The sequence below is a fragment of the Triturus cristatus genome, chromosome 12 (genome assembly GCF_964204655.1).
Source record: "Triturus cristatus chromosome 12, aTriCri1.1, whole genome shotgun sequence".
NCBI classification, from domain to species: domain Eukaryota; kingdom Metazoa; phylum Chordata; class Amphibia; order Caudata; family Salamandridae; genus Triturus; species Triturus cristatus.
In genome coordinates, this window is record NC_140595.1 from 576651494 (window position 1) to 576678745 (window position 27252).

Sequence of the window (27252 nt, forward strand, 5' to 3'; positions counted from 1 at the left end):
CATAACAGAACCCAACGTGTCATGGTTAATCAATCCTTGTCCAAGCCCACTGTGGTCCCCATGGGAGTACCACAGGGAATCACTCTCTCTCCTACTCCAACATATTCATGGAACCTCTAGCAGACTCCTTGACATCCTCTAACATTCACTAACCTATGTATGCAGACAACACCCATTTGCATCTGAAAATCTCCTCCCCAGAAGACATCATGTCCTCAACACTTATATCTGGCTTACTTGTAACGACTCTCTTCACATTATAGACTCTGCAAGATCTTTGGGATTTACCCTAGACAAATCCCTGAACATGCAGGAGCTCATCAGTACTGCCACCAAAGGTGCAAATTATCAGATGAGAATTTTAAGGAAACTAAAACCCTTCCTCCCCCAGGGCAACTTTAACTCGGCGGTCTAAGCTCTCGTCTTGCCCAGGCTGGATTATGGAAGTGCTTCACTCTGTGGCTTGCCTATATAGAAGTTGGCCACTCTGCTGCCAGACTTGTTCCAGGAACAAAAAGGAACAAGCCCATCTTCCCAAATCTGAAATCCCTGAAATGGCTCCCTTATGAGGCAAGAATACAATTAAAAATTGCGTGCATAACTCCAAAAACCTCCACATTTTAATACCCCTAGGTATTTGGCACAAAAGCTAGAATTATCAGGCGGATGCCATCATCGTGAAGTACCAGCTTTCTGCTGCTGAAACCCCAGATTTTTCACAAAAAGAAAACGTGCAACAGGGCCTTCTCGGGCATCGCCCCAAACATTTCGAACTCTCTGCAATATGCCTGATTTCGTCTACGCCTCCTTCAAAAAAGAAGTGAAAACACTTCTGATGAACACATTTTTGTCTTAAGAGCACGCTTTTTGGCCCTTGATCCTTTCCGTGTTTTTTCTCATTTGTTGATCATGACTACTATATTTCTGACTTACTGTGGAGGTCTAATTTATCACCTGTTTAATCTGCTCTGTTTGCATCCTTCTCGTATATGTGACTGTTTGCTCTTGTGTCTTTGTGTCTTACTTAGCTCTTACTTCTCCCTTTTTCTAAAGCGCATTGATACCCTCACAGGTTATGTTCGCTCTATATTAAACTTGATAAATGTATCTTCAAAAAACAAAAAAAGATTTTTGGTGTTAGTAAACTTTGTCAAACGGTGTACCTCTTTATGCTGGTTTTAGCTTTGTTGTTAAAGAAATACACTTTTTTTCAGTTTTGTAGAGACGTTATCATATTTTCATTAAATTGCACGGAAGACCATCCTTGGGTGTGTGTGGCCGTTTACCATTGGCCTGTGAAGTAGCAGTAGATGTTGTAGAACCCAGGATAATGTGCTACATGGTTAAATAATTATAAGGTCCTAAAGGTAAGACCTATTGGCTATGCCAGTGCTTGTTTATGTTTGATACAATCAAAATAATTTGTCAATTAAAATGCATCAACATAAATACGAATTATATTATTTAGAATCTACTGGTCAGTGACTTTTTGGCTTACATTGTAAAGTAGGCTTAGAATTGTATTGTTAGTTGTTTGTCTTCAAGCCTGTTATTTTGTGCTGTTTTGAAACCAGTGAAATGTAATGTCGCTGCCGGGTCCCAATTTAGATTTGCTTTTGTATTATGTCTCATGATGAACATTTTCATTTTCAGTTAATCAGCAGTTCATTTCGCAGGTTTATCTTTCTTACTGTGTACCTCAGACTCTTACAAATGATAAAAATGAATGTGCCCTAGGCATTTTTTAACCCTGCAGTATCCGATTGAGAGGTTGGCAAGGACATTGCATTTATCTCTGAGACTGTAGCTTAATTCCACCATTAAAATAATGTCAGTTTTTTCTTTAATATAGGTAGATAAACTCCTCAGAGCTGTTGCTGATGGGGATCTCGAAATGGTGAGTTAATACAGCTATGTTTCATACTACATAAACAAGTATATGTTGCCTTTGTTAAGAAAAAAAAATAAATAGAATATTTAGCTTTCTATTTATAAGTAGGACACAAACTTGTACATTGTCCATGGAGTTTGTCGTCAGTGATTAAAGTGAAGACCATAGATGGGTGCTTGGCCCATTTCTTAAAAGCAACATCAAAACGGATCTTGAATGATCAAAAGTTTCATTTTAAAATTGTCTCATTAGGGCATGGAGGTTAACCTCTACTACAAGATGCCAACTATTACTTTTGCATTTGATGTTTTAAAAAACGGTTATATTGTTTTGCCCGACAGAAAAGTGATGTGAGGCCAACAAGGTTTGGTGATAGGTTAACTCGGATGGTTTACTTAAAAGCATAGGCTGATATTTGCACACTATTTTGTAGCCATAGGCAGAAGCTGAATATTGTACTTTCACGTTCTTATTCACCATTACATTTGAACATGCAGGTCATTCTTTTGTCATTGACATGTTGTACATAATCCACCATATAGTAATTGAGCTTAGAATCTTTTTTCCCATAAAGTGTTTGTGCACTGGCTGTAAGTTTGTCTAGTATGGTGCTCTGACATAGATATTAAAAACTCACAGTGCACTGGCAACAGACTGCTTCTCACATTGTATTTCCTCCTGTGAGTTTGGATCCATGCCTTTTAGTGGGAGGTTGACTAAAGGATCTGAAAGAAACACGTTAGTTGGATTCCTCACCTTAGAATATCCCCAGGCGTCAGACTGGATCCGGAAGATTTTTCGTCAGCAATACCCCTTGCGCGTCGCTAGGCGTCGTCTGCGGCTCCGCGTCCGTCGTTGGCGTCGTGCACCGTAATGACGTCGTCGGAGTACTTAGACGCCGCCCTCGCGCGCTGACGTCAGTTCTTCTTTTTTCCGCGCCAGTAAGCGCCGATCCGGAAGAGCTACCCCTTTTAGACTTTTTTGACTAAATATTTTGATCCCTTTTGATCTTTGTCAATCGACATCTGGTGCCAGTAGGATGCCTGGGTTCAAGGCTTGCGGCGATTGCCACCGACTGATGTCGGTGACCGATCACCACCGCCGGTGCCTCTACTGTTTGGGCCTCGACCACGACGCGGACTCGTGCTCCGACTGTCAGGCCCTGACCTCGAAAGCTAGGCGGGAGCGGTCCCGTAAGCTTCTCGAGCTCCGACACTGCTCCGCGCCATTCTCGATCCCGGTCCAGGAGGAGGTCCAAGGATCGGTCGCGGAGCCGCGACAGACGTCAACGCTCGTCTGGCTCGAAGTCTTCGGGTAAGTCCAAGCGTTCTAAGAAGTCCAAGAGGCGACACCGCTCTTCGGACTCCCCTCGCCGGTCGCGCGCGACTCGGCCGAGAGTCAGGGTGGTTCCACCCCCGCGGCTCCGCAGGATCCGCAGGTGCCGCGCACGTCCCCATACCCGCCGGTCCCTGGGACGGACGCGGCGCCGGCGGAGATCGCTGCCTTCCTCTCGGCCATGAGGAAACGGCCTCCGCCGTCGACGCCCGCCGGCGCGCCTTCGGGCCCCGCGGACTCGACTGGGTGACCGTGCGTGCCGCCGGCGCCGTTGGAGGCTCCGGCCCCGACGCCGCAGGTCCCCGAGGAGCCCATGCCTGGGCCCCCGTCGACGCCGGTCGACCTCGTATCGCCTCCTCCGCCGGCGCCGACTCCGGTTCCACCCCCGCCACCGACTCCGGTCGACGTCGTTCCCCGGTTCAGCCCCTGTCCGGACCCGACGCCGATGCGGCGCCCACCGACGCCGCATCCGACGCCGCTCAAGACTCACTATGTCTATCGTCCGGCTCCGATCCTTCCACCTGTTTACCAGGAATCGGATGACGGGGGCGACTGGGAGGGGTTCGATGACCCTATGGCCGTTCAGGCTCAACTGTCACAGGACTGGGCAGATGAACTGGGGGAGGCCAGTGGTCTGGATACCTCACCGGACACTGGATTCATCTCTCCTCCGACTGTGGCTTCGGAGGAGGGTGCAGCTTTTTCTGTGGTGCTGCGCAAGGCGGCCGAAGCCCTTGGGCTTGAGCTGCCTGCTGTTGCTGTGAGGACTAACATCCTCACTGAGGTGCTTCAGTCTGCAGCAAGCTCCACTGAGCCTCTGCTGCCATTCAATGAGGCCCTCACTGACGTTCTGCAGGGCACCTGGTCCAAGCCCTCCACAGTCCCTCCTGTGGATAGAAACGTCGCCAGGCGCCACCGCCCTGCTCCGGGCGACCCCAGTTTTCTGTCGCAACATCCCACCCCCGAGAGCCTGGTTATCCAGGCCTCTACCTCCCAAACCTCCTTCCCGTCCGCTCCTCCGGACCGGGATTCCAAGAGACTGGAACAGTTTGGCAAAAAGCTATTCTCCTCCCTCAGTTTAGGCCTGCGGTCTTTAAACACCGCCTGTCTCTTGGACCGTTTCTCCCACTCTCTGTGGGATACGGTGGAGGACGTGCTGCCCCTGTGCCCGGAGGAGGCCCGGACACGACTTTTCCAGGCTCTGGCCGATGGGAGGGATGCAGCGTGCCATGCAATCCGGTGTGGACTTGACACCACGGACTCGCTGGGTAGGGCGATTTCCACCACGCTTTTCGCCCCTTTCGTGGCCAAGGAAGGGGCGCCTCCTCACGTCCGCAGAGCCACCGGCCGCAGACCCACGCGGTCGCGGACGTGGTTTCCGCCGAGGCGGTTCTGGAGGAAGACGCGGTCAGTCCACATCTACCCCAGCAGCATCCGCCTCAAAGCATTCCTAGTCCGAGCTTTCCGGCCCATTCATCGCCAGTGGGAGGCAGAGTTCGCCATCTCCTGCTCCACTGGCGTACCATCGCTTCGGACAGGTGGGTGCTGCAAATCGCCTGAAGGGGCTACTCCCTCCCCTTCGAGACGACCCCTCCAGCCATGCCACCGCAGCACCACCGTCTCTCGGAGGATCATTTGAATCTTCTGCCAAAGAGGCCGTCGAGCGCGTTCCGAGCCCAGAAGTAGGTTGTGGTTGTTATTCCTACTACTTTCTGGTTCCCAAGAAGGGCAAAGGGGGCCTACGCCCTATCTTGGACCTCAAGAACGTCAATGCCTTCCTCCGGAAGGAACGGTTCAAAATGTTGACTTTGGCTCAGGTTCTAGCTGCCCTCGACCCTGGAGACTGGATGGTAGCGTTGGACTTGCAGGACGCATATTTCCACATCCCCGTCCTGCCGGCCCACCGGCGTTACCTGCGGTTCACGGTGGGCCAGGAGCACTTTCAGTTCACCGTGCTCCCCTTCGGCCTCACCAGTGCCCCTCGGGTGTTCACGAAAGTGATGGCGGTGGTCGCAGCTCATCTGCGCAGATCAGGGGTTCCAGTCTTCCCCTATCTCGACGACTGGTTGTTGAAGGCGGGTTCGCCCCAGGATCTCCTGCATTTGCTGGGGTTTTCCATCAACGTGCCGAAGTCACACCTGAGTCCCTCTCAGAAGCTCCTCTTCATCGGAGCGGTTCTCGATTCGGCGCAGTTCCGGGTCTATCCGCCGGAACAGCGGGTCCGGGAGATTCAGGCCCTGATTCCCATCTTTCGGCCTCTATCCTGGGTTTCGGTCAGGCTAGTGTTGCGGCTTCTGGGGATGATGGCCTCCTGCATCCTACTAGTGCATCACGCCAGGCGGCGCATGCGGGCTCTGCAGTGGGACCTGAAGTTTCAGTGGGCCCAGCATCACGGCAACCTGTCCGACCATGTCTTGATCTCGGAGGGCACTGCACAGCAGTTGCAGTAGTGGCTCACGGACCGCGATTGGGTCACGGGCAAGAGCCTCTCCCTTCCCCAACCGGAGCATGTCGTAGCGACGGATGCGTCCCTCCTGGGATGGGGTGGCCATATGGGAGAGGCGGAGATCAGAGGCCTCTGGTCTACGGCGGAGTCTCGCCTCCACATCAACCTGTTGGAGTTGAAAGCGATCCGACTTGCACTGAAAGCCTTCCTTCCCTCTGTCAGGGGAAGTGTCGTGCAGGTGTTCACGGACAACACCACCGCCATGTGGTATTGCAACAAACAGGGCGGGTTGGGGTCGTGGACCCTTTGTCAGGAGGCTCTGCGCCTCTGGACGTGGCTGGAACACCAGGGCGTCACCCTAGTGGTTCAACATCTGGCGGGCTCTCTGAACGCCAGAGCAGACGAACTCAGCCGCCGGTGCATGATGGATCACGAATGGCGTCTGAACTCTGAAGTGGCGCAAGGTCTCTTTCAGCAGTGGGGAGAGCCTTGGTTAGATCTATTCGCCACCGAAGAGAACGCGCAATGTCAGCAGTTCTACGCGTTGGAATTTCCAAGGCGGCACTCGCTCGGCGACGCTTTTCGTCACGAGTGAAGTTGCGGTCTGTTGTACGCTTTTCCGCCTATACCACTTCTGCCCAGAGTGCTGAAGAAGATCAGGTACGACCGGGCCCAAGTCATCTTGGTGGCTCCGGATTGGCCACGAAGGTACTGGTATCCCGAGCTACTCAGTATGTTGACCGATCCTCCGATACGTCTGCCCCTTCGGGAGGATCTTCTGTCGCAGCAGCAGGGGATGGTCCTCCACCCGAACCTGTCCAGCCTCCACCTCCATGCGTGGAGATTGAGCGGCGGCAGTTGATGCTATTTGACTTGCCTCCTGAAGTCTGTGATATCATTCTGGCAGCCAGGCGTCCCTCCACAAAGACGGTATACGCCTGCCGGTGGAACAAATTTGTGGCATGGTGCACAGCAAAGGCTGTGGATCCCCTTTCCGCCCCTCTTTCTGAGGTTCTCCTTTTTCTTCTTTCTTTGGCCCGGCAGGGCTCTGCCCTGGGCACCTTGAAATGTTATCTTGCTGCCCTCTCTACCTTCTTACGGCTTCCTGATCAGCCTTCTCTTTTCAAGTCCCCTGTGGTTCAACGCTTTCTTAAAGGCATTACTCATACGTTCCCTCCTGTTTCTTTCGTAATGCCTCAGTGGGACTTGAATCTTGTTCTCACATTTCTGATGTGCGCTCCCTTTGAGCCTCTTCACAATTGTCCTCTTCGTCTTCTGACGCTTAAGACTGCTTTCCTGGTAGCCATCACCTCGGCTAGACGGGTGAGTGAGCTCCAGGCTCTTTCGTCCAAGCCTCCTTTTCTATCTGTTCATCCGGACAAGGTTGTCCTTCGGCCTCGTCCTTCTTTTCTACCGAAAGTGGTGACTCCCTTTCATCTTGGGCAGTCTGTCACCTTGCCCACCTTCTTTCCGCCTCCGCATCCTTCCAAAGAGGAAGAGAGGCTCCACCGTCTGGACCCAAAACGTGCGCTCTCGTTTTATTTGGACCGCACAAAGCAGTTCCGGGTGGACGACCAACTTTTCGTTGGATACGTGGGTGCTAAGAAGGGAAAAGCTGTGCACAAACGGACCATCTCCCGGTGGGTCGTTTTGTGCATCAAAATCTGTTACTCCTTGGCGAAAAAGGACCCTCCTGTTGGGCTGCGCGCCCATTCTACTCGGGCTACAGCGGCTACTACTGCTTTGGGACGGGGAGTCCCTTTGCAGGACATCTGTCAGGCGGCTACGTGGGCTTCGCTACACACGTTTGCCAGGCATTATTACCTAGACAGCCAAGTCCGGAGTGATGGCTTCTTTGGCCGTTCTGTCCTCCAGGACTTTCTGGTGTGATCTTGGTTCGCAGACCCGCCACCGGGGTTGGTATTGCTTAGGTATCTATTCTAAGGTGAGGAATCTAACTAACGTGTTTCTTTCAGATGAACAAGTTGTATCTGTAAGAAACATTAGTTAGTTAGATTCCTCACCGACCCACCCATCCTCCCCGTTCTGCGAACTGACATCTAGGGTTAAGCTAGTCTTTTTCAGGACCCTAGACTTTTTTGGCACCAGTGTCGGTCTCTTGCATGGCTCTGCGTTCCTGGCGCGGAAAGCTATGTACAAGAACTGACGTCAGCGCGCGAGGGCGGCGTCTAAGTACTCCGACGACATCATTACGGCGCACGACGCCAACGACGGACGCGGAGCCGCAGACGACGCCTAGCGACGCACGCGCAAGGGGTATTGCTGACGAAAAATCTTCCGGATCCAGTCTGACGCCTGGGGATATTCTAAGGTGAGGAATCTAACTAACTAATGTTTCTTACAGATACATCGTTACTGAAGGTAAGTAACTTGTTCTGCAGCTAGAGAAACTGAGAGCATACTTCAGAAGAGAGATGCGTCCTTTGGTCTAGTAATTTTTTTTTTTTAAACAACAAATTTTATTTGGTCATTTTTCAATATATCGGGCCGAAGCCCCACAGTGGCATATATGAGCGTTTGGATGACGTATGCAGCAATAACCGTTACCACTAAAACAAATGGTCCCTGCCAAACATGCAGGTCAACAAAAAATAAGAACAGTATGCAGACAGTGGTCAAATCCCCAGATTCATTCAGTACATGATGCAGCAAGTTTCCTAGAGTCATCCCAATAAGACAATGATATAAGCATACAATAAGGTTGGGAGCGTTGTAGGGCGGGGGTCGAGGGGCAGCCTTTATGACTCATCCTCAGGCAGGGGGGGGCAAGTATATTCCCCGATATGTCGCCCATCGTGTCCGTATCTTACGGTGTTTCCGGGGGCAGCCCGAGCTTCAAAAACAGCGATTTTCGCCCCCATACACTTGTCCAGTGCGGCCTTCCATTTACCTATAGTCGGGGGAGATGATGCCTTCCAACACTGCGCTATGTCTCTTTTGGCGATGGTGAGGGCAAGGAACAGTAGATGTTGTTTATAGCGATTCCCCCCCCAATGTCATCTGTGGAGTGTAAGAGAAACAGCCGTGGGTCCAGTGGAAGCACCCACCCCAATACCTCATTGAGGCATGAACTAATCCTGTTCCAAAAGGGTTGCAGGGCAGTGCAGGTCCACACGGTATGGAAGAAGGACCCCTCCTCGCTGACACACCGCAAGCACACTGGGGACTGAATGACCCCCATTCGCCACAGACGTACCCTAGTGTAGTAAACCCGGTGCAGATATTTAAACTGGATGAGTCTGTAGCGTGTGGAGACAGCCGCGCCCATAGGGCTGGCAATCGCTTCAGCCCAGTCGTCATCAGCCAATTCAGGGATGTCAGCCTTCCAGGCCAGTCGGGTCTTGTCCAAAGTGGTGGGGTTGTGTGTCGTAAGTGTTTGATAAATTTGCCTGATTTTATGCAATCCGAGGTCCCCCATTAATAGATGGCCCTCCAAGGTCTGGAACTCCGGGAGGGTTTCCATATTATGGATCTGGGGAGAGAGTGCGTGTCGGAGCTGTAAATATTTGTAAAATTGTGACCTATGAAGGCTGAACTCCGTTTGTAATTGTTGAAATGATTTTTATGTGACGCCCCTCATAACATCTCCTAGGGTCGAGATCCCCACCAGGTCCCAACCCCGAAACCCACTCCGTGTGGTCGCAGTCTTGAGACATGTGCCCTGCCACAGTGGGGTTTGTCGAGTTAGTCTCCCCTTCCATCCCATCTGCCTGGTCTTGGCCCGCCACAGCTGTATGGCTCGTCTGCTAGCCGGCGGTAGATGATCTAGCCTTGTATAGCTATATAATAAGTGGAGTATGGGGACATGCTCCATGGCGGCATGTTCGATAGCATACTCCGGGTCCGTGGGAGAATTATACCACAGTTCATTGATTGCAAGGATGTGGGATGCGACATAATAGGAATAAATGTCATCCGCCGCAATCCCTCCACAGTACGAGGACTGGGAACAGGTGCGGAGCGCCACCCGAACTGCCCCCCCCCCCCCCAGGAAATTATTTTGGATGGCATTCACTTGTGCAAACCAGGTGCGGGGGATAGGATATGGGAAATTTTGGAGGCGATACAAAATCAGAGGCAAGGACACCATCTTAAAAATGGCTGAACATCCATGAAGGGACAATGGGAGAGCAGACCATACCACTGTCTCGTTCTTGAGGCTAGCCGTTAATAGGGTGATATTGTGTACCCAAGAGATTTTGGGGCTTGGGTAGATGTAAATCCCCAGTTATTTGAGCCCATCTGTGGCCCGGGACAGCTGGGATTTGTGTGAAGACCGGTTGTGCTACCAAATAACCGAAGGATTTCTAGGATACGGGGTCCAGAGTACCACGGGTCTGTCATGAAAAAAAGGACGTCATCCGCGTCTAGCGCTATACGGTCTGACCGTGAGCGGGACCAATCGAACCCCCGGAGCACCGGATCGCTTCTCACCCAGGCCGCCAGGGGCTCAACCGCCAGGGCGAGCAACAATGGAGAAAGCGGGCAGCCCTGGCGGGTACTCCTTTGGATCAGGAAAGGGCAAGAGCGGTGTCCAGCAATTCGGACTGACGCCGTCAGGTTCATATACAACAGACGTATGTACGCCAGAAAGCGGGGCCCAAAGTTGACCGCTTCAAGCAGCTAAAAAAGATAGACCCAGCTTAAGGAGTCAAACGCCTTGTCAATATCGGCTAGTAACAAGGCAGCCGGGCGGCCTAGAGTAGGGGCCGCTGCGATGGCGTTGTGCACGCGTCTGATGTTATGCCTCGTAGCCCTCTGCGGCATAAAGCCCGACTGATCGGGGTGAATCAGATCGTGCTGCACCCCCGAAGGCGATCAACCAAGACTTGCCCCAGCAACTTGGGTTCAAAATTAATTCGGGAGATGGGGCGATAGGAGGATGGGTCCTCAGGTGGTCTGCCAGGTTTAAGAAAAAGCACTATTTCCTCATGTTGCCAGTCCTGGGGCAGACTTCCCAGGTCAGTTGCGTCCGCGATGGTCGCCAACAAGTGAGGCCCTAGTAGGGTCATCGTCCGCGATAGTCGCCAACAAGTGAGGCCCTAGTAGGGTCATGGGGAACCCATTGGGGCCCGGGGCGCAACCCGGCTGGATCGCACTGAGCACGCCGAATAGTTCCTCTAAGGTAATGGGTATCTCCAGGGTCTCCCGCACTGAATCTGGGTGCCGGCGAGGCGGGATGTCTGTGAGAAACTCCGCTATAACTTCGGCAGAGATCTGCTCCTTACGGGCGTAGAGAGATGCGAAGTGTCTCGCAAATTCGTCTGCCACCTCCTACGGCGCCGTGTACATGGACCCATCTGGACCTTGGAACGTAGGCGTGGCGGCCGGGGCGCCATCTGTTTGGCACAGTCTATGGAGCATTTTACTTGACTTATCCCCCCACTGATATATCCGATGTTGAGATGCCTCCCGGATCTCCTTGGCTTCGCCAAGGAGGTATTGATGCAGTTCTCGTTGTGCGAGGAGCAGATTACGGCGAATACCGGGACAAGGATTGGCACTGAGTTGGGCAGACAAGGTCACCTGGCGCGTTTCCAGGGTATCGAGGTATTCGCGGCGCTTACGTTTTGGTCTAGTAATTTTGATAAGATTATTTGTTCACAGAGAGAATCTGGCTGTATGAGAATTAGCCCGCACAAATGCAAATTACAGCCTTTTAAATCCGAATTGATAGGCCTGATTTAGAGTTTGGTGGACAGATAACCTGTTGATGGATATGCTGTCTGCCTTATTGGAACTATATAATATAATGCACTTCTAATACAGCGGATGGGATATTTGTCACGTTTGTGGCAAAGTAACCCATTTGCCAAACTCCAAATCAGGCCATAAGTTTAGAGAACACACCATATACATTTATAAAGCAATGCAATAGACATTAAACGTTTAAAGCTAATTAAAAAAAAAAAAATAAAGTCAACTCAGTTTGGCTAAGGTGGGATGACCCATAGTTCCATGCTATATATTGTGGAGAGAGGAAACAAAATGTGAAAGACGCTTGAACAAAACAATGCATGATGATGGCTGACCAAAAGTCATGTATGTATGCATACCTATAACGAGAGGTCAAATTTCTAGTCCACTCAGTCCAGAGTTCACCACCAGCAGGTTTTGTGAGTTCTTTTGAGATATGCTAGCATTGTTTTTTTGCCTTTTCTCAGTTTTCTAAAAATGGTTTGCAATTGCATTTTTATAGATTCATCCCAGTGATTAGTTGCAAAGTGCCTTCAGTGGTCTGGGAGACCATTTCTGGCCATGAGAGAGAGATTACTGAATTTAAAATAGATTGTGAGTCCCTTCTCCAGTCATATACAAAAATGCCACAGCAGGCACCTCCTTGTCCATTGTGTTCTTTACACAGCCTGATAATACGCAAGATGTGGTCTGAAATGTTATGCTTTTCTCCCCTTTTAATCATTGCTTTCTCTATTAGCATTTTGAGCTATCGCCCAGTTTTGATCAAAGCTAAAGGGGCTCCATTGGGGCGAGCGTCCTCTAGCTTTGTTTTGTGAAGGTTGCACTCCCTGCTGTGTGAGCTTTCTCTTAGCAGTGTCCTGTCATTGTTAAATGGTAACAGCAGTGACCTGCCTCCTGTCACTCCCTGTTATTACTAAAGTACCTCAGCAGTGTCAATTAATATTATTATCATACATTTGTAGAGCACATCTTTCACCTCAAAGGTATCCTGGCCGTGACCTCATTTAGACCCAGACGACAAGGGGAAAACACTAGCTAATTTGTGAACAGGCCCTTTCTTCAGTGCAGCTATTTTATTTAGGAAACAGCCAGGATTTAAGAGCTTTCCTAAACTGAAGAAGGTCCTTGCTGGCTCTCAAGGGGGCTGGTAACTTGTTCCAGAACTATGCTGCCCTCACTGAACATCTGCCCTCCATGTCTCACTTTCTGAAATTTCGGGATACATAGGAGATTAGCAGAGGTTGAACGTAAGTTTCTTGATGGTATGTATGGTTTGAATTTTCTTTGTAGGGGTATGGATCCTCCTTTAGTTTATTCAGTGACCGTTATACTGCTGCAACCTGCACTCTGTGAAGTCCTCTTACTAAGTAATCTGATTCGCCTTATAGCAGGGAATTAGAGAAGTTAGGCCTGCTTAGAGTAGTAATTTAAATATTAATGTCTTTGCTGACGGTGGTAGCATAGGTAAACCTTTCCTCAGGTTAATGCAGCACAAAACATGTTGCGGCTGTCTTAACATGGGTCTTCATGGATAACGTATTGTCAAAGTAAACTCCTAGATTGCGCACTGACTGAGATGTTTCTGGATTGCTCTTATTTGCCCAAGGCCAGAAGTTAGGGAGTTTACTTGGGTTTAGTGGCTGAGCAATATAGAATTTCTCTTCTGCCTCTATTAAACTTTAAGGAGTTGTTGGTCAGTCACTTCATAACATCACTCTGGCAATTATGGAATGCTTCTAGTGACACTGGTCTGTCATTGTATAAGGAGAGGATCAACTGGGTATCATCCGAATAGTTTACAAAGCTGATACCATACGATCAAATGAGTGACATAAGAGGATGCAAGTCAATATTCAAAAGAATAGGGATCAGAGCCAAGCCCTGAGGTACTCTGTGCTCCACTGTTCAGAACTCTGAGCAAAAAAGGGTGAGTGAGATAGTTTGAGTACTATTTCTTAAATAAGATTTGATCCAGTCCAATAGTGTCCCATCCATACTAAACTTTACTAATCTAGACAGCAGTATCATATACTTAACCATGTCAGATGCGGCTGATAAGTCGAGCAATATCAGAACTGCCGTTTGACCTTTCTCTTCTGTCATCTGTCCATGGCGAGAATCCGCGCTGATTCGGTACTATGTCAACTTGACTTACCGGTGTCCTATCAGAAATATGACGCCCCTAGAGGATGATCATCTTCTTATTTTATAAAGGTAGAGATGAGCCCTGTCATTGTAGCTTATTTTTTACTTGTATTGCTCTGCTTTAAAACAATTCTTTCAAATCTCTGCATATTTCCATTTTATGTAGTATGGCCTATTGAATAATACATTCATTTTGAGCATTGCACTAACTTTGTGTGCCCTGAAGTCTCAAAAATATCTTTTTTTAGGTGAAAAGAGCATACTAAAGAATAATACACCCCTGTGATCATCTGAACATCACAAAGCCCCATTCTGGTTTCACCATAGAATCGCAGCTGAATAGGATCAGTGTTTCTGGTTAACAAACACTATAAACATATTTTGTGATATGTATTGTTTAATGATTCTGTCAACCTCTCACTTTCATCATTTGTACAAAATAAATGTTAGTTTAAGTTGAGTAGTGGCTAAAAGCAGAAAAGCCATATAATTTTGCAACTATTTTTTTAGATAAACTGAAAGTACGTTAAAGGCCTTAAAATCAACTTTTACATAGTTTGTGGTAAGCTGGATTTATGTGTACCAACAGATTACTGTTTTTTTTCTTTAATTTTTAGTTTGATTGGGTATTTTCTTTCAAACAATGTGACTGCCATCTGAAGCTCTGCTTAGAATTCTACCAAGAAGACTGATCCCAAATTAAACATGGAGTGCATGCATGGTCAGTGGAGTAGCTATCATTTGTGTAGCAGATAGAGTGGTAGCTGGGGTGTAATGCACCACACCCCCTTGCAGTTAAAAGGCTGCCTTTTACAACCAAGCTGGATCAGAGGCTCATTTTAATGTTGCTTTAGTGTCAATAACATAATTGCTGGACTATAGTACAAGGTACAAATTCAGCTTTGTGATGCACAAAATGGCAAGTTGCACTTCTAAATGTGTTAACTCAAAGTAGAATGGCGTGACTACAGTGTCATTTAGAATGTGAGTAACTATTCTCATAAAAGTGGTTAGTGGGTATTCCAGAGTACAACCTCCTGCATAGTTTTGAGAACGCCTCTAACCTCACTTTTGTGGGCATTCGCAGGTTTTTTCCCCAGACAGTTTTCTACCCCAAAAAACTGTTGAAACTTGCACTTCTCTGAAATACAGGATTAAAACCATTTTAAAGTGGGCAGGTGAGAGGGAGAACTCCTAAAACTCCTAAGATTATAAAAGAAATTCCTTCCTATGGAAAACATTTCATCTCATAAAGGTGAGAAATCAGGCTGCCTTGTCCAAAGAAGGTACTTTAGTGTGCTATACAGAAGATACTCTTAAATGACCCATTTAGGTTTTATTGTCACAGTACATCTCAAAACCTCATCTGGCATCACAAGACAAAGCAACATTCTCCTATTTTTGGTATTTTTAAAGATGCTGGACTGGGTAGAGAAAACTGTTTTTCCTTTATACTGGATGGACACTCTAAGAAAATACATGCATTTTCATTACTGTATATAAAAGCAACTAAGTAAGCTGTTGCCTCACATCGAAAAAGTATTTGACAATGTTTTTTTTAGTATCAACCTATTCTGGAGTTGTCCTAAAGTCATCTAGAAGCTGAAGAGCTTTGGTAATGAGTATGTGGGTGACTGTTTTTCTGGATTCTGTGGGGATCCAGCTGAATGTCTTTCAAAGCAGGCTGAGCTTGTGGAAGCAGGATGAGGATCCTGCGTTGATTTGGCAGTTCATTGTGAACGTGGAGTCCAGGATGATGCGGAGGTTGCATGCCTGGGCCCTAAGGGTGGGAGGGGTTCAGAGTGAGGCGGGCCACCAGGAGTCGTCACAGGCTGAGGGGGTGGATCCCAGGATGAGTACTTGGGTCTGGTCCAGGTAGCAATGTCTTTCATACCGTTGTGAAAGCTGATTCTGGCAGCTGTGGGTTCATTGGTGAGGGTGATGATCAGCTGGGTGTCATCTGCGTAGAAGACAATGTTGAGTCTGAGGCTTCTGACGATGGCTGCAGGGGGGGGGGGGCATGTATACGTTGAAAAGCGTTGGGCTTAGGAAGGAGCCCTGGGGTACAATGCAGCTGATCTCTATAGGTTCTGAGAGGAACAAGGGTAGACTGACTTGCAGTGTTCGGCTGGTCTAAAAGGAGTGGATCCAGTCCAGTGCCTTGTCGCGGATGCTGACATTGTGGAGTCTTGTGATTAGGGTGCTGTGGGAGACCTTGCTGAAGGCGGGCGAGAGGTCCAGTAGGATGAGGGCTTTGGTTTCGCTGTGGTCGAGGAGGGAGCGGATGTCGTCGGTGGCGAGAGTAGAGCGGTTTCAATGCTGTGGTTGCTTCGGAAGCGGATTGGGAGGTGTCCAGGCTGTGGTTCTCGTCGAACTCAGAGTTTGGCATTGATTACATTCTGGATGACCTTGGAAGGGAAGGAGAGAGATAGGTCTGAAGTTCTTGAGGGAGGAGGGAGATAGGTCTGAAGTTCTTGAGGACTGTAGTTCGGCGGACGGTTTATTCAGCAGGGGGTGATCTTGGCATGTTTCCAGTCATCGGGGAAGGTGGTCGTTTCGATAGAGCAGTTGATGGTGCGGCGAAGCTAGAGGCGATGGAGGCGGTTGCTCTATGGAAAATGTGCTAAGGGCAGGGATCCAATGGGGCTCCTGAGTGGATGCTCTTCATAGTCTTGAGTGTGTCATCTGTGGTGAGCGGAGTCCAGTTGAGCACGATCTGTTGGGGTGCGGCGTGGTTGCGTGTGGTGGTGGCGGACGTAGTGGCAAGGCCTTGGCTGTCAAAGCTGTTGTAGATCTGCCGGATCTTGTGGTGGAAGAAGGTGGCGAGTTTGTTGCAGAGGTCTTGGGAGGGTGGGTTATCTGTGGTCTCGCTGTTAGGCCTGGCGAACTCCTTGATGATGGCAAAGAGTTGTTTGCTGTTGTGTGCGTTGGCGTTGAACCAGCTGGCTTTCTTGGAGCTCCATCAGTGAAGGTTACTTGCTGCAGTGTTGACATCTGTTGGTGTTGGCGGAGTGGTCGTGCTGAGAAAGTCGACAAGACATTCTGCGGTGGCCTTGTTCCATCACCGACTCGGGGGTGATGAGGGCGGTCGTATGTGGTAGGCGTGGCAAAGGCAAGATGTACGCAGTGGTGGTCAGTCCAGAGGAGTTCGTGGTGTGGCTCTAGGTGAAGTTCCCACTGATGGAGAAAACTGGGTTGAGCATGTGTCTGGCTGTGTGGGTCGGTGTAGTGACTAGCTGCTTGAGTCCGATGTTGGCGAGGTTCTCTAGTAGTGATGCGGTGTTCTGGTCACTGGGTTTGTCCAGGTGGAAGTTGAAGTCTCCGAGTAGGATGTAATCCGTGGATGCGAGAGCCTGGGGTACGATGAGATCTACAGTAACGTCGGTGAAGGGTGGGTGGGTACCAGGGGGCATGTAGATGAATGTGCAGCAGAGAAAGGTGTTGGGGTTGGTCTGGACTAGAAGTGGAGGTGTTCCATGGTTGTTATTGGGTTGTTTGAGTGCGTGGTCAGACGGAGGGTGTTCTTGTGGACGATGGCGATGCCTCCTCCTGGTGAGGAACTTGCAGGTTTTGTAGCCATCGGGGATGGCGATGTCTGGTCCAGAACAGGGGTGGTCCAGGTTTAAATGAAGAAGGCGATGTCGAGGGAGGCAGCGTTGAGGAGGTCCCAAATTTCTGTGGTGTCTTTGTGGAGGATGCAGTTGAGCCGGTCGGGTGCGCTGTTTGTTGGCTGGGCGGCATGGTTTGCTGGCCTGTTGGCGTGGGAGAGGGTGTGGCTGCAGTTCCGGCAGGCGAAGGGTCCCTGGGTCTCCTTCAGCGATGCGGGGTGGCATCCTGAGTTGAGGGTGAGGAAGGTGCTGTCGGAGTGGTGGAAGGTGCGAGAACCAGGGTCCCTGGTTCTGGACGCGGCCCAGGATCGGACGGGCGTAGACGGGCTTTTGTTCGGCGTGCTAGCAGCTTAAGTAATGTTGCGGGGGAATTGGAAAGCTGGAAAAAGCGGGAAGGGTCACTGGAGGGGGGCAGGGTCTTGAGGGATCTCGGGGCGAGGGCGGTAAAAAAGGCAAAGGAAAAAGACAGAATAGGGGCAGAATCAAAAAAGAGACGAAATAAAGGCAAAACAAGCATTCTCAATGCAATAGGTCTCGCATTTGCGAGAGTTTGAGCTATTGACATTGTAAATGTCAATGGCTTTCATTTCATTGTGTTGGTTTTTAAAACATAAATAAAATGCATTGTCATGTACAATGCCAATAGCTTAAACTCTCGCAAATGTGAGACCTATTGCATTGCAAAAGCGTGTTGGCAGGTGAGCAGAGGGGTTGTGTCCACACGGCGCTTGTCACTGCATCCTGTCCTGCCAACTCGGGTGAAAGGGAGTGGGGGAATAAAGTGGTCTTTGGAGCCCCATGCCCTCCCTCGTTCAAGCTTGCTGAAGGAAAACCGTGACTTCAACAAGCGTTTCTTGCCTTCTCTTTCCTCCCTTTCATTCGTTCCCCTGTGAAATGGATTCAAAGAAGAAAGAAACATTTTGTTGGAAATGTTGTCTCTGTCATATTCTTTTCAAACTGCAGCCTCGGTACGTGAGGGAGGGAGGGAGGTGAGTTGATGGTCCGTGGAGCCCCTTGTCCTCCCTCGTTCAAGCTTGCTGAAGGAAAACTGTGAATTCAGCAAGCAGTTCTTACCGTCTCTTTCCTCCCTTTTATTCGTTTCGCTGTAAAATGTATTCAAAAGAGAAAGAAACACTTTTGTTAAAATGTCATCTTTCTCTACCATTTTTGTTCCAAACTGCAGCCTCAGGACGGAAGGGGTAAATAAATGGAAAAAAACTGTTCTAAATATGGGAAAATAACTAAATAAAGCAAAATATAGTGGCTGTAAATTGACCAGATTGGTTACTGTCACATGCAAACACATTAGTGCCACTTTACAGAGTGGGCCAGTTAAAGCGCTACTTTCGTTTTCTCCTCTTTCCTAGAACAGCAGCTTTGAAAGTGAAAGCGCGGATGGCTCGCTGAATATAAGGAAAGCACGTCGTGTCTGCAGTAGTGAAAAACCCATTGAAGAAAATAGTGCTTACAGACGAATTCAGACATACCCTGTTGCAACAGAAGTAAAAGGGTCAGTCGCCATGGGAGGTTTCAAAAGAAGACATGGCGGTTCTAAGGAGGGACTAACAAGACGAAGGAATCAGAAGGCAACATTTAGGAAGTATGACACAAGCCAATGGAAAATATGGGCAGAGAGTGGGTGGAGCGTCACATCCCTAACTCAATACTACATGCCTCACAGAGCAGCGTATGCGTGCTGCCCAGCCAGGCTTGACCTAAATAGGCGAAAAAGCCAAAAACTGAGACGGGGAGGGGGGGGGGGGGGGGGGCAGCCCTAGCAGCAGAGCAGAGATGCTCAGACACTAGACCACCTGGGATGAGGCGCAGGCAGGAGCCTGCGGGTGGAGGAGAGCCTCGAACTCCTGACCAGTGGGTCCGCAGCAGCAACAGGGGCAGTAGCAGCTACCAGGCGAAGCTGCGCTGTGAAGGGAGCAAATCCACTAAAGGTTAGTGGACTGCCTCTTAGACATCTCTGAAAGACAGAATTAAAACCATTTCAAAGTGGGCAGGTGAAAGGGAGAACTCCGAAAATTCCTGAGGTTATAAAAGAAATTTCTTCCTAGGGAATTCTTTTATCTCATAAAGGTGAGAAATCAGGCTGCTTTGTCCAAAGAAGGTACTTTAGTGTGCTATACTGAAGATAGTCTCTTAAAGAAGCCATTTAGGTTTTAATATCACAGTATGTCTCAAAACATCATCTGGTATCACAAGGCAAAGCAACATTCTAGAACGCCTAGTTTTGGTATTTATAAAGATGCTGGACTGGATAGGGAAAACTGTTTTTTCCTTTATACTGGATGGACCCTTTAAGAAAATGCCTACATTTTAATTACTATATATAAAAGCAACTAAGTAAGATGTTGCCTCACATCGAAAAAGTCTTGGACAATGTGTTTTTTTTTTTAGCATCAACCTATTCTGTGGTTGTCCTATCCTCATCCAGAAGCTGAAGAGCTTTGGAACATTGCCATTCTGAGCAAGCTAATAAGTAAACTATTTAACAGTCGGGCAAAGCTGCTATCAGGCATGTTGGACAGGAAAGAATTCAGTAACCAGTCTCATTCCATACTGGTACCTGCATTTTACAACTCCCCCATATCACTTAACCCCCCCCCCCCCCCTCCCCCTTTGCTTCATATTTTTAAGCAACCATGGTCTCTTAAGTTAAAAAGGCAGGTGACGTGCTACAGATTTGAATCAATCCCACTAAAGACTCAGTGGTATGGCAGATTAAAAAGTGTCCCAGATCGGTTCTATCCAATATGTAGGGCTGCATCCAAATCATTAACTCATTGTAAGCATCTGTCGCAATCTTCTAGAGCTACACAATTTTTGGTTAAAGCCTATATTAAGATCGCTAAACATTCGTACATGTGCCCTGGCAGCAGAATTGTATTTGACGGGTGACTCAGGCCAGCTTAATGCTCGGTTTTTAAGGTTCATGAAGCATGCAATCAAAGTAATGAATGGCCTAGCGTCCATCGATCAACCCAGCGAAGTAAGGAGCTTAGCTGGAGAACTATGATGCTCATGATGCTGCAAGAGGTTATTCAAGCTGGAATGCACTGAAAGACATCTTTCATTTGCTGACTTCAATCCATGTTGTGCCTGTGATTTCTTGCTTCACCTACACTATTGGTTAGTTCATGGCACGCCTGTTATGGCTTTTGATGCAGGTACCTAAACATCTGATTGGTCAGTTCCCAAAGAACAGACTAGCCATGTGTGGAGTTTGAGATGAAGAATAGTGCCAGTAAAGAAAAAAGCTAAGCCTTCAAGATTACCATAGCCATTATGCTATCAAAATGCATTCAACTTTGTTCAAGGATGTACTTATAGAGGCAAAACTGGCCCTTTTCTCCTAAAAGGCCTCTAGGTCGAATATGAGAGGACTGCTACAGTGATCAATTCTTAAATTCACTCCTGGTTACAAGAGGACTGTCACTCTGATTGGTCAAGTTGTCCTGCATTTTAAAGATTTGTGCAGCTATTTACAAAACCATATAAAGAAATGATCTGAAGCTTTATTTGTATGCTGATGATTTCTTTCAAATACTCCCTAAAGTCGATTTTAAATATAGCTTCACTGGGTACTTATCACTCTGGAAAGGACAGCATGTTTGCTTTATTGTTTACTCTGATACAACAACAACGATGCCAATACTGAAACTCATCTTTAAACTCATATTCAATTGTGAGGGAACATCTTGAAGAAAACAAAATGGACCTTAGACCTCTCTTTCCATCGATTTAATCAATGAATTTTTATTTAATTTCCATTCTTTACACCTTCCATTTTAGAAATTAATCAAACCTCAACAAGCTATTAATGAATACTAATACAACAAGTTTCATATCACAACATTCTTTTTTCACTCCATACATTCTATTCATACATAGCTGTCATTTATTCGCATTCATCTCACACATTCAAAACATACATCAACTTAATTCAGCATAACTGGATTCAAATTTTATAAAAATCTTTTCATATACGCCACATAAACAATGCTAAACAAAGTCGTCACTATGTTCAACACTTTTTAAATGAATTCATAGTTCTTATGGCCAAATATCAAGGTCTACGCGTTTCAAGACCCCTTCAATCATGGGGATCTCATCAGGACCTGTAAACTAAAATCAAAAAAAACTTTTTCAGTATAGCTAGATACCCAATTCCTCTTAGTGCAATTAAAGATCTTATTAACAACTTGGATTACCTCAATAAGATGATGAATAGATCAGCCGATCTAACAACCAGGAAAAATCTAAATTTCGGAAACAAAACAGATGGTGGAGGGCAAGAGTCAAGCCTTGGGTATATGTCAAAAATGTAATCTCTCATTCATTCTTTTATACTCATTTTTTACTTGCATAGTAAGTTTTCTTTCTTGCTCTAAATCGGGGTGTGTCTTTTATTGTTTCTGTACCTAAAATGAAGTGAACAGAGAACGTCTTACTTCTATCTCTGGCATCCGGTTAAAACCAATGTTCCGTTCTAAATTTATTGACACATGACTTACTTGAAAAAACGTTACTTGAACAAGCGTTGGTGAAAGGTGGTTTTTTTCCAGTTGACCAATATGATCTCATGACCAGCTGTGAAGGATATGAACAAGCCTTAAGTATATTTAATTATTATAGCGGAACGATACTTCTTTTGAAGGAGTATACCACTAGACAAAGTACCTTAATTCTTTAGCCCCCAGATGTTAATCACTTTCGTTGAGTCCAGCACACTGACTGGTCTTCGATTATATTTATGTTTTTTATCATCAACTATAAGAAATCAAAGGTTGACATTATCTCCATCCTTAAACTTGTATCTTTTGCTCAAAATGCAGTTAATAAATGACCAACCAGCTTTGGAGTTCTTTGCAGAATGTAAACCTGAGCCAGTGTTGGATTAGAGCAATTTTCCAGTCCAGTGCAATCTATGTGAATGATAAGAGCAGCTTCACAACATAAAGAGACATTTCCTCTGGCTTTGTTTTCCAGCCAGACGTTATTGTGTACCAAAACCTTTCGCAAAGAACTGCTCATTCCAGCTGTTGTAAACAAAAACTGGAGAGCAAAACATTTTACCCCTTAAGACCGTGTTGAATCATTAATTTAGCTTCTCTGTATGTTTCAGTTTATTTCATTGACTCTTTTAGAACCTATTATTGAATCTTATTCAAATCTACATATTTCCACCAACCTTCTGTATTCAAAGACTGCCTTTTGCACAGGGACACCCTGTTTACCAGCAGTGTCCTCAGCAAGAAACAGGTTTTCTTTCTCTGCTAATTTCTGAACTACCTCTATGGGTGGTGGCACTTTATTGGACCATTCTTAATGGGTTGTTGGCTCTGTTGATTGTTTGGCTTACAGAACCTCAAACTCTTCACCTGTAACTGTGTAGCATAGGAAGCTCGTACACATTCTGTAGTCCTCTGTTTGGTAATAACCTGAGAAGATATTTCTACCTACATAGGGTGTGGTTTTTATCTTTGAATGGGTTTTTAATGTTTAAATATGTTGTATTGCGTACAAGAAACAAAGTACGCATTGCTGCAAATACACCCACATATATAAATAGAGTACACTAAGTTTGTCAATAACTAAACAACTTCATTTGAACCCAGCTACTTCCTTAATAGTGGGTGGGACACTAAATCTCTGGCTAAATCCTGAGCAGACCCAGACTAGTATCCACAGTTATGCCCTTGATCATATGCCTCATCACCCTTGAAATAGTTCCTCTAACCTAAGGACTGACATAAAACTGGCCCAGCACTGTCACAAGCATTCCAAGAGCAGGAGGAAACAAATGAGTTTGCGCAGCCTGTCATGGACTGACCCAGTCCAGCCTAGACTGGATCACCCCCAAGAAATCCTTAGCAACCTCTAGATTAGAAAAACGGTGTGTAACCCACAGGCCACAGGATAGGAATCCACAATGAGATTTCATTAATGGTGTGTTTGAACATTTACTTTATGCTCTGCATTTCTCCTCTCCTTGTCATTGTAACCCTACTCCTATCTGGGAACACATGCACCCTTTTCTGAAATGCACGGCCACCTTCGAGTTTAGCGTACAGGATACTTCGTCAAATGTCCTGTCTGCTGCTTTTAAAGTGCCATTGTCTAGAATGCACTTGTGATATGATGGAATGAACACCTGCCATGTTTTTCATTGGCGTACCATGACTGCCAAACTCCAAATAAGGCCCTTATTTCTTTCATATACAGGAATAACACTAGATCGACACCAAGGAGAATCCTTCCCTTTGGACAGCATAGTTGCATTGATTATACAGAAATGCCATCCTCTACGGAGTATCCTAACCATGGAGGCACATCTGATTTTGTCCCACCTACTCTTTATGGTATCATCATATTCATCCTCCTGAATGCCAAAGCAGATACTAGATTTGTACAACAATGTCTGGAGGATCAGTTGGTGCAAGTGGATGCAGATGAAGAGTTCTTTGGAAGATATGCTTTAACGCTCCTCAAGCAGGACATCGGCTTTTGTTGTGTTATATTGTTACATGTGCATCCTTGATAGGATAGCACATGTCTGAAAAATCCCATGATAGGAGAGTTGTGGTCAGAAAGAGAATCTCATTTTCAAAGCAATCTCCTACAATCCAAGGCAGGTCATCTTTCTCTGAAAGCCTGTACACTATCTCAAAGTATGGCTAAAGTTCTGATACAGACGGACAATTCCACAACAGTGTATTTTTTGAACAAGAAAGCCCCACATCCCAGACACTATCACTGGAGGTGCAGTCAGTTTGGGAAAAGATTTTGCCAAGCAATTTATCCATATTAGCTGTGATTTCTCAGGAATTCAGAAACCCAAAGAAGATGATGTCAGCATGTTCTACAAAGAAAAGCACAAATGTGTTGTCCATTGCAATGTATCTGTCTGAAAAATAGCAATTAGCTACCATTTGAGAATATATCTCTTATTAAAAAAAGTACCCCAGAATCCTCTCACACAGGCTTAAATATTCTAAGGGTTATGACATCTAAGAAGCTATGTATAAAACAGGTGTTGGTTTACAAGGAAGTGATGTTTCCTTCTTCTTTGTAGCCCTTGTTTTAATTTCTTTCAGTGATATAATTAACTATCTCCTAGATTCCCAAATTCCAAAGCTGCAATAAAGCACCCAACCTTGTAATTAGAAGAGACAGTCGCTATGGACCTGCAGCTTTGCTCAGTGCCACTACCCTGGGTCGCCGTCATGCTTCTAACAGCAAAGGGCCCGCCCATCATCATAAGACAGCGCTGTCCTGTCGAGCCTCCACAGCAGCTCCTGCCGCATCCTTCAGGCTACCAGACTCTGATGGGCTTCAGAACTCATATTCTTGTGGCGCCAGTATTCCAATGGGCACAAAAACCTGTTTACACCTCTCTGCCACCGCCATATTTATTCTAACTGGAACACCAGTTGGGGACTAAACATAGAACAGGATCCAGCTTGAGACCCAATGCTTCACCATATTTAGTTTGGCACTATTAAGCTCTTTAGGTCTCGCCTTGGCAAAACAACCTATTGTCAGCTTAGAGTAGACATAGAGCCCGCATTTGGCTTGCCATTAGTGGTCTTTATTGTCACTCTCATTAGTTGTTTTTTTTAATTGGCTTTATTGAGCTTTCCTTCCTTTTATTCGTTTTTCCCTTGTTTGCCCTCTCCTCCAGTATGGATACATTATTTGTGTCTGTCCATTGCTTGATTATCAAGATCTTCTTAGTTCTTTTGGGTTAAGCACTCCAAAGGAGGGCATGTGTTTACCTGATGTCTCCCTCATGTACTTCTCTCACCCTGCACTCTGTTCCCTGTGTGCTTATGCCACCTGTCCATTTTGTTCTCACCTTCTTGTACTCCCCATGGTGCTTTCTTGCACATGTGCTTCTCCCCTACTCGGCTCCACGTTTCTCTCTTCCCATTGATCCTCCTCCCTACTTGCTGTTTTTGTTGCTTACCTGACCTGCACCCTTCTTCTCTTCCCTACCCAGGTCCTCTGTGCCCTGAGCCTAGCTCTTTATGTTGCTGCACCCCACATGCTGCCTACCATGTTTTCCCTTCCACAAAAAAGTGTTTTTGTAGATACATATTTATTTACAGATTCAACTCTGGAAATTAAATAAAACGATTGCCTCATTTTGCAAGTGCACGCGTGCACCAGCAGATGATTATGGCATCACATCATAACACCTTTTTTCACTTTGTTTCCTTTACCCATGCTGCACATGATCAGGGATGCTGTAGACCATGGCTAAAAACCATTGGCGAAGCAAATGCCCCAAAGGCGAAACCTATTGGCTTTGCCAATGCCTGATTGAATCCGAGATCTTTTTCCCTGGGGCAACAGGGACATTTTCTGTATTTCCAAGCCACTCAAACTCCTACCTCTCAGCACAACACAGATTCCCAGCAAGATTCTGCTAAACTCCCTCCAGGCTCTTCTCTATTAAACATGGGTTTATGTATTGAGACTTTCTCAGATGCACTGTGGGCCTCTCTGGAGAGCTGAGGGGTCTCTATGGGGACAGGAAGTCTCACCTCTCCATCGGTACTGTTACACCTGCAAACTCACTAACTTATGTACTCGCACTTGAAGCTATCTAAAACACTGTACCAATATAAAATGAATATGCACCGTTTTGATGCTTTTTTTTGTGGTCGTGTAGCGAGTTGCTGTATTTTAATTAGCACGCTGTGGTAAAAATGCTGCGCACTTCACCTTAAAACAGTAATGCACCTTCCATTATATACTTAATTGTATTGGTAACATTTATAAAGTGCAACTGAAGAACTAGAATGAAGTGCAGCTCCGTACGTAGCTGCAATATACAAAGTCTGCATGTGAGAGCACATTCAGGTCATGTATAGTGAGGACTATCTGAGTCATCTGTGAGAACTCTGGGTTAAAAATATCAGATCGTTAGCATATGCCTCCCCTGGCTTAAAGCTCTGCAAAGAGGGTTAAAGGGTGCTTTATGCACATGAGAAGTTGTACCTTAAAAAAGCAGGACTCTGCTCATATGGTGGGTTATTGAAGGTGAAGTGTTTAACTGCACCGGTCCTTGTCGTTATCATTTAAACATAATAATCTTAAAGTGGAAAAGGCTGCAAACGGATTCTCTTGTATTGAGTGGTCACAGTCCTAGGTTATCTCCTGAAATCCAAGATTACAGGATTTAACCAGGTTGAACACAGGCAGTCAGTGAAGCTGTATTACTTTGAGTTTTGCTTTACTGCTTCCTGCCTCTTTGATCTTTGAGTTGTACCTTGTATTGTATTTTATGATTGTTGTATTTGTAGTGAAAATGTATGTGCTTTTATGGACTTTGTGCTTAAGCTCCGAATAAAGCCTTATGAAATGAAATGAAATGAGTTGTACCTTGTAAAGCACCACATTTCTGGAACGCTTTATCTTTATATGAAAATATTATTTAGATATGTAGATTTGCAGTTTAATTGGAGCTAAAGCAAAGGTTTTGCCCTGAGAAAAAGGTCTCAAGAATGTTCAATCAGTGTTTGACATTTAGCCACTGGTGGCTTTAGCTTATCTTGGATGCTAAGTGAAATGCATGCATCTTAACTGTTGGAGGGAGGGCCACCGGGTAGTCGGGGAGACTATTCCGGGCACCTTCCTACCGCAAAGGTATAGCCGAGCGCTGCTGAGAAGCCCCCTCGGGGAGGTCCTTCTCCTATGATCGTACTAGGCCCAGTAACACCACCACACAGGACTCAATAGCAGTTGCAAGATTGGACTCTTTATCAGCAGTAATACGGGCAATATTTACAGAGGGATCGAGGGATCCTATCAGAGTCTCAATGTTCGTTAAGAGGATAGGGTAGCGGGACAGTCTTAGTACCAACCAGGTACGGGAGGGCCCTGTGCCAGACCTTGGATGCTGGCTCGGACGTGGAGAGCCGCGACGGCGTCTGCAGGGCTCGGATGGTAGTTCCGCTTAGGTCGAGCCGCGACACGGTCAGCAGGGCTCTGGTGGTAGGTCCGCTTCGGTCGAGCCGCGATGAGGTCAGCTGGGCTCAGGTGGTAAGGTTCAACAAGGTCGGGCCGCGACAGCGTCAGCAGGGCCCCAA

At 46.8% G+C, this 27252-nt stretch overlaps 1 protein-coding gene across 6 annotated transcripts in view; it reads left to right on the forward strand.

Annotated features, from left to right (window-relative positions):
* Positions 1–27252, forward strand: part of ANKRD27 (ankyrin repeat domain 27) — a 595879-nt gene that overhangs the window by 341359 nt on the left and 227268 nt on the right. For all 6 annotated transcript variants that reach the window (XM_085639132.1, XM_085639135.1, XM_085639137.1 and 3 more), the window contains one exon: positions 1853–1897. In XM_085639132.1, the coding sequence (XP_085495258.1) occupies positions 1853–1897 (45 nt within the window). The remainder of the gene's footprint in view (positions 1–1852; positions 1898–27252) is intronic.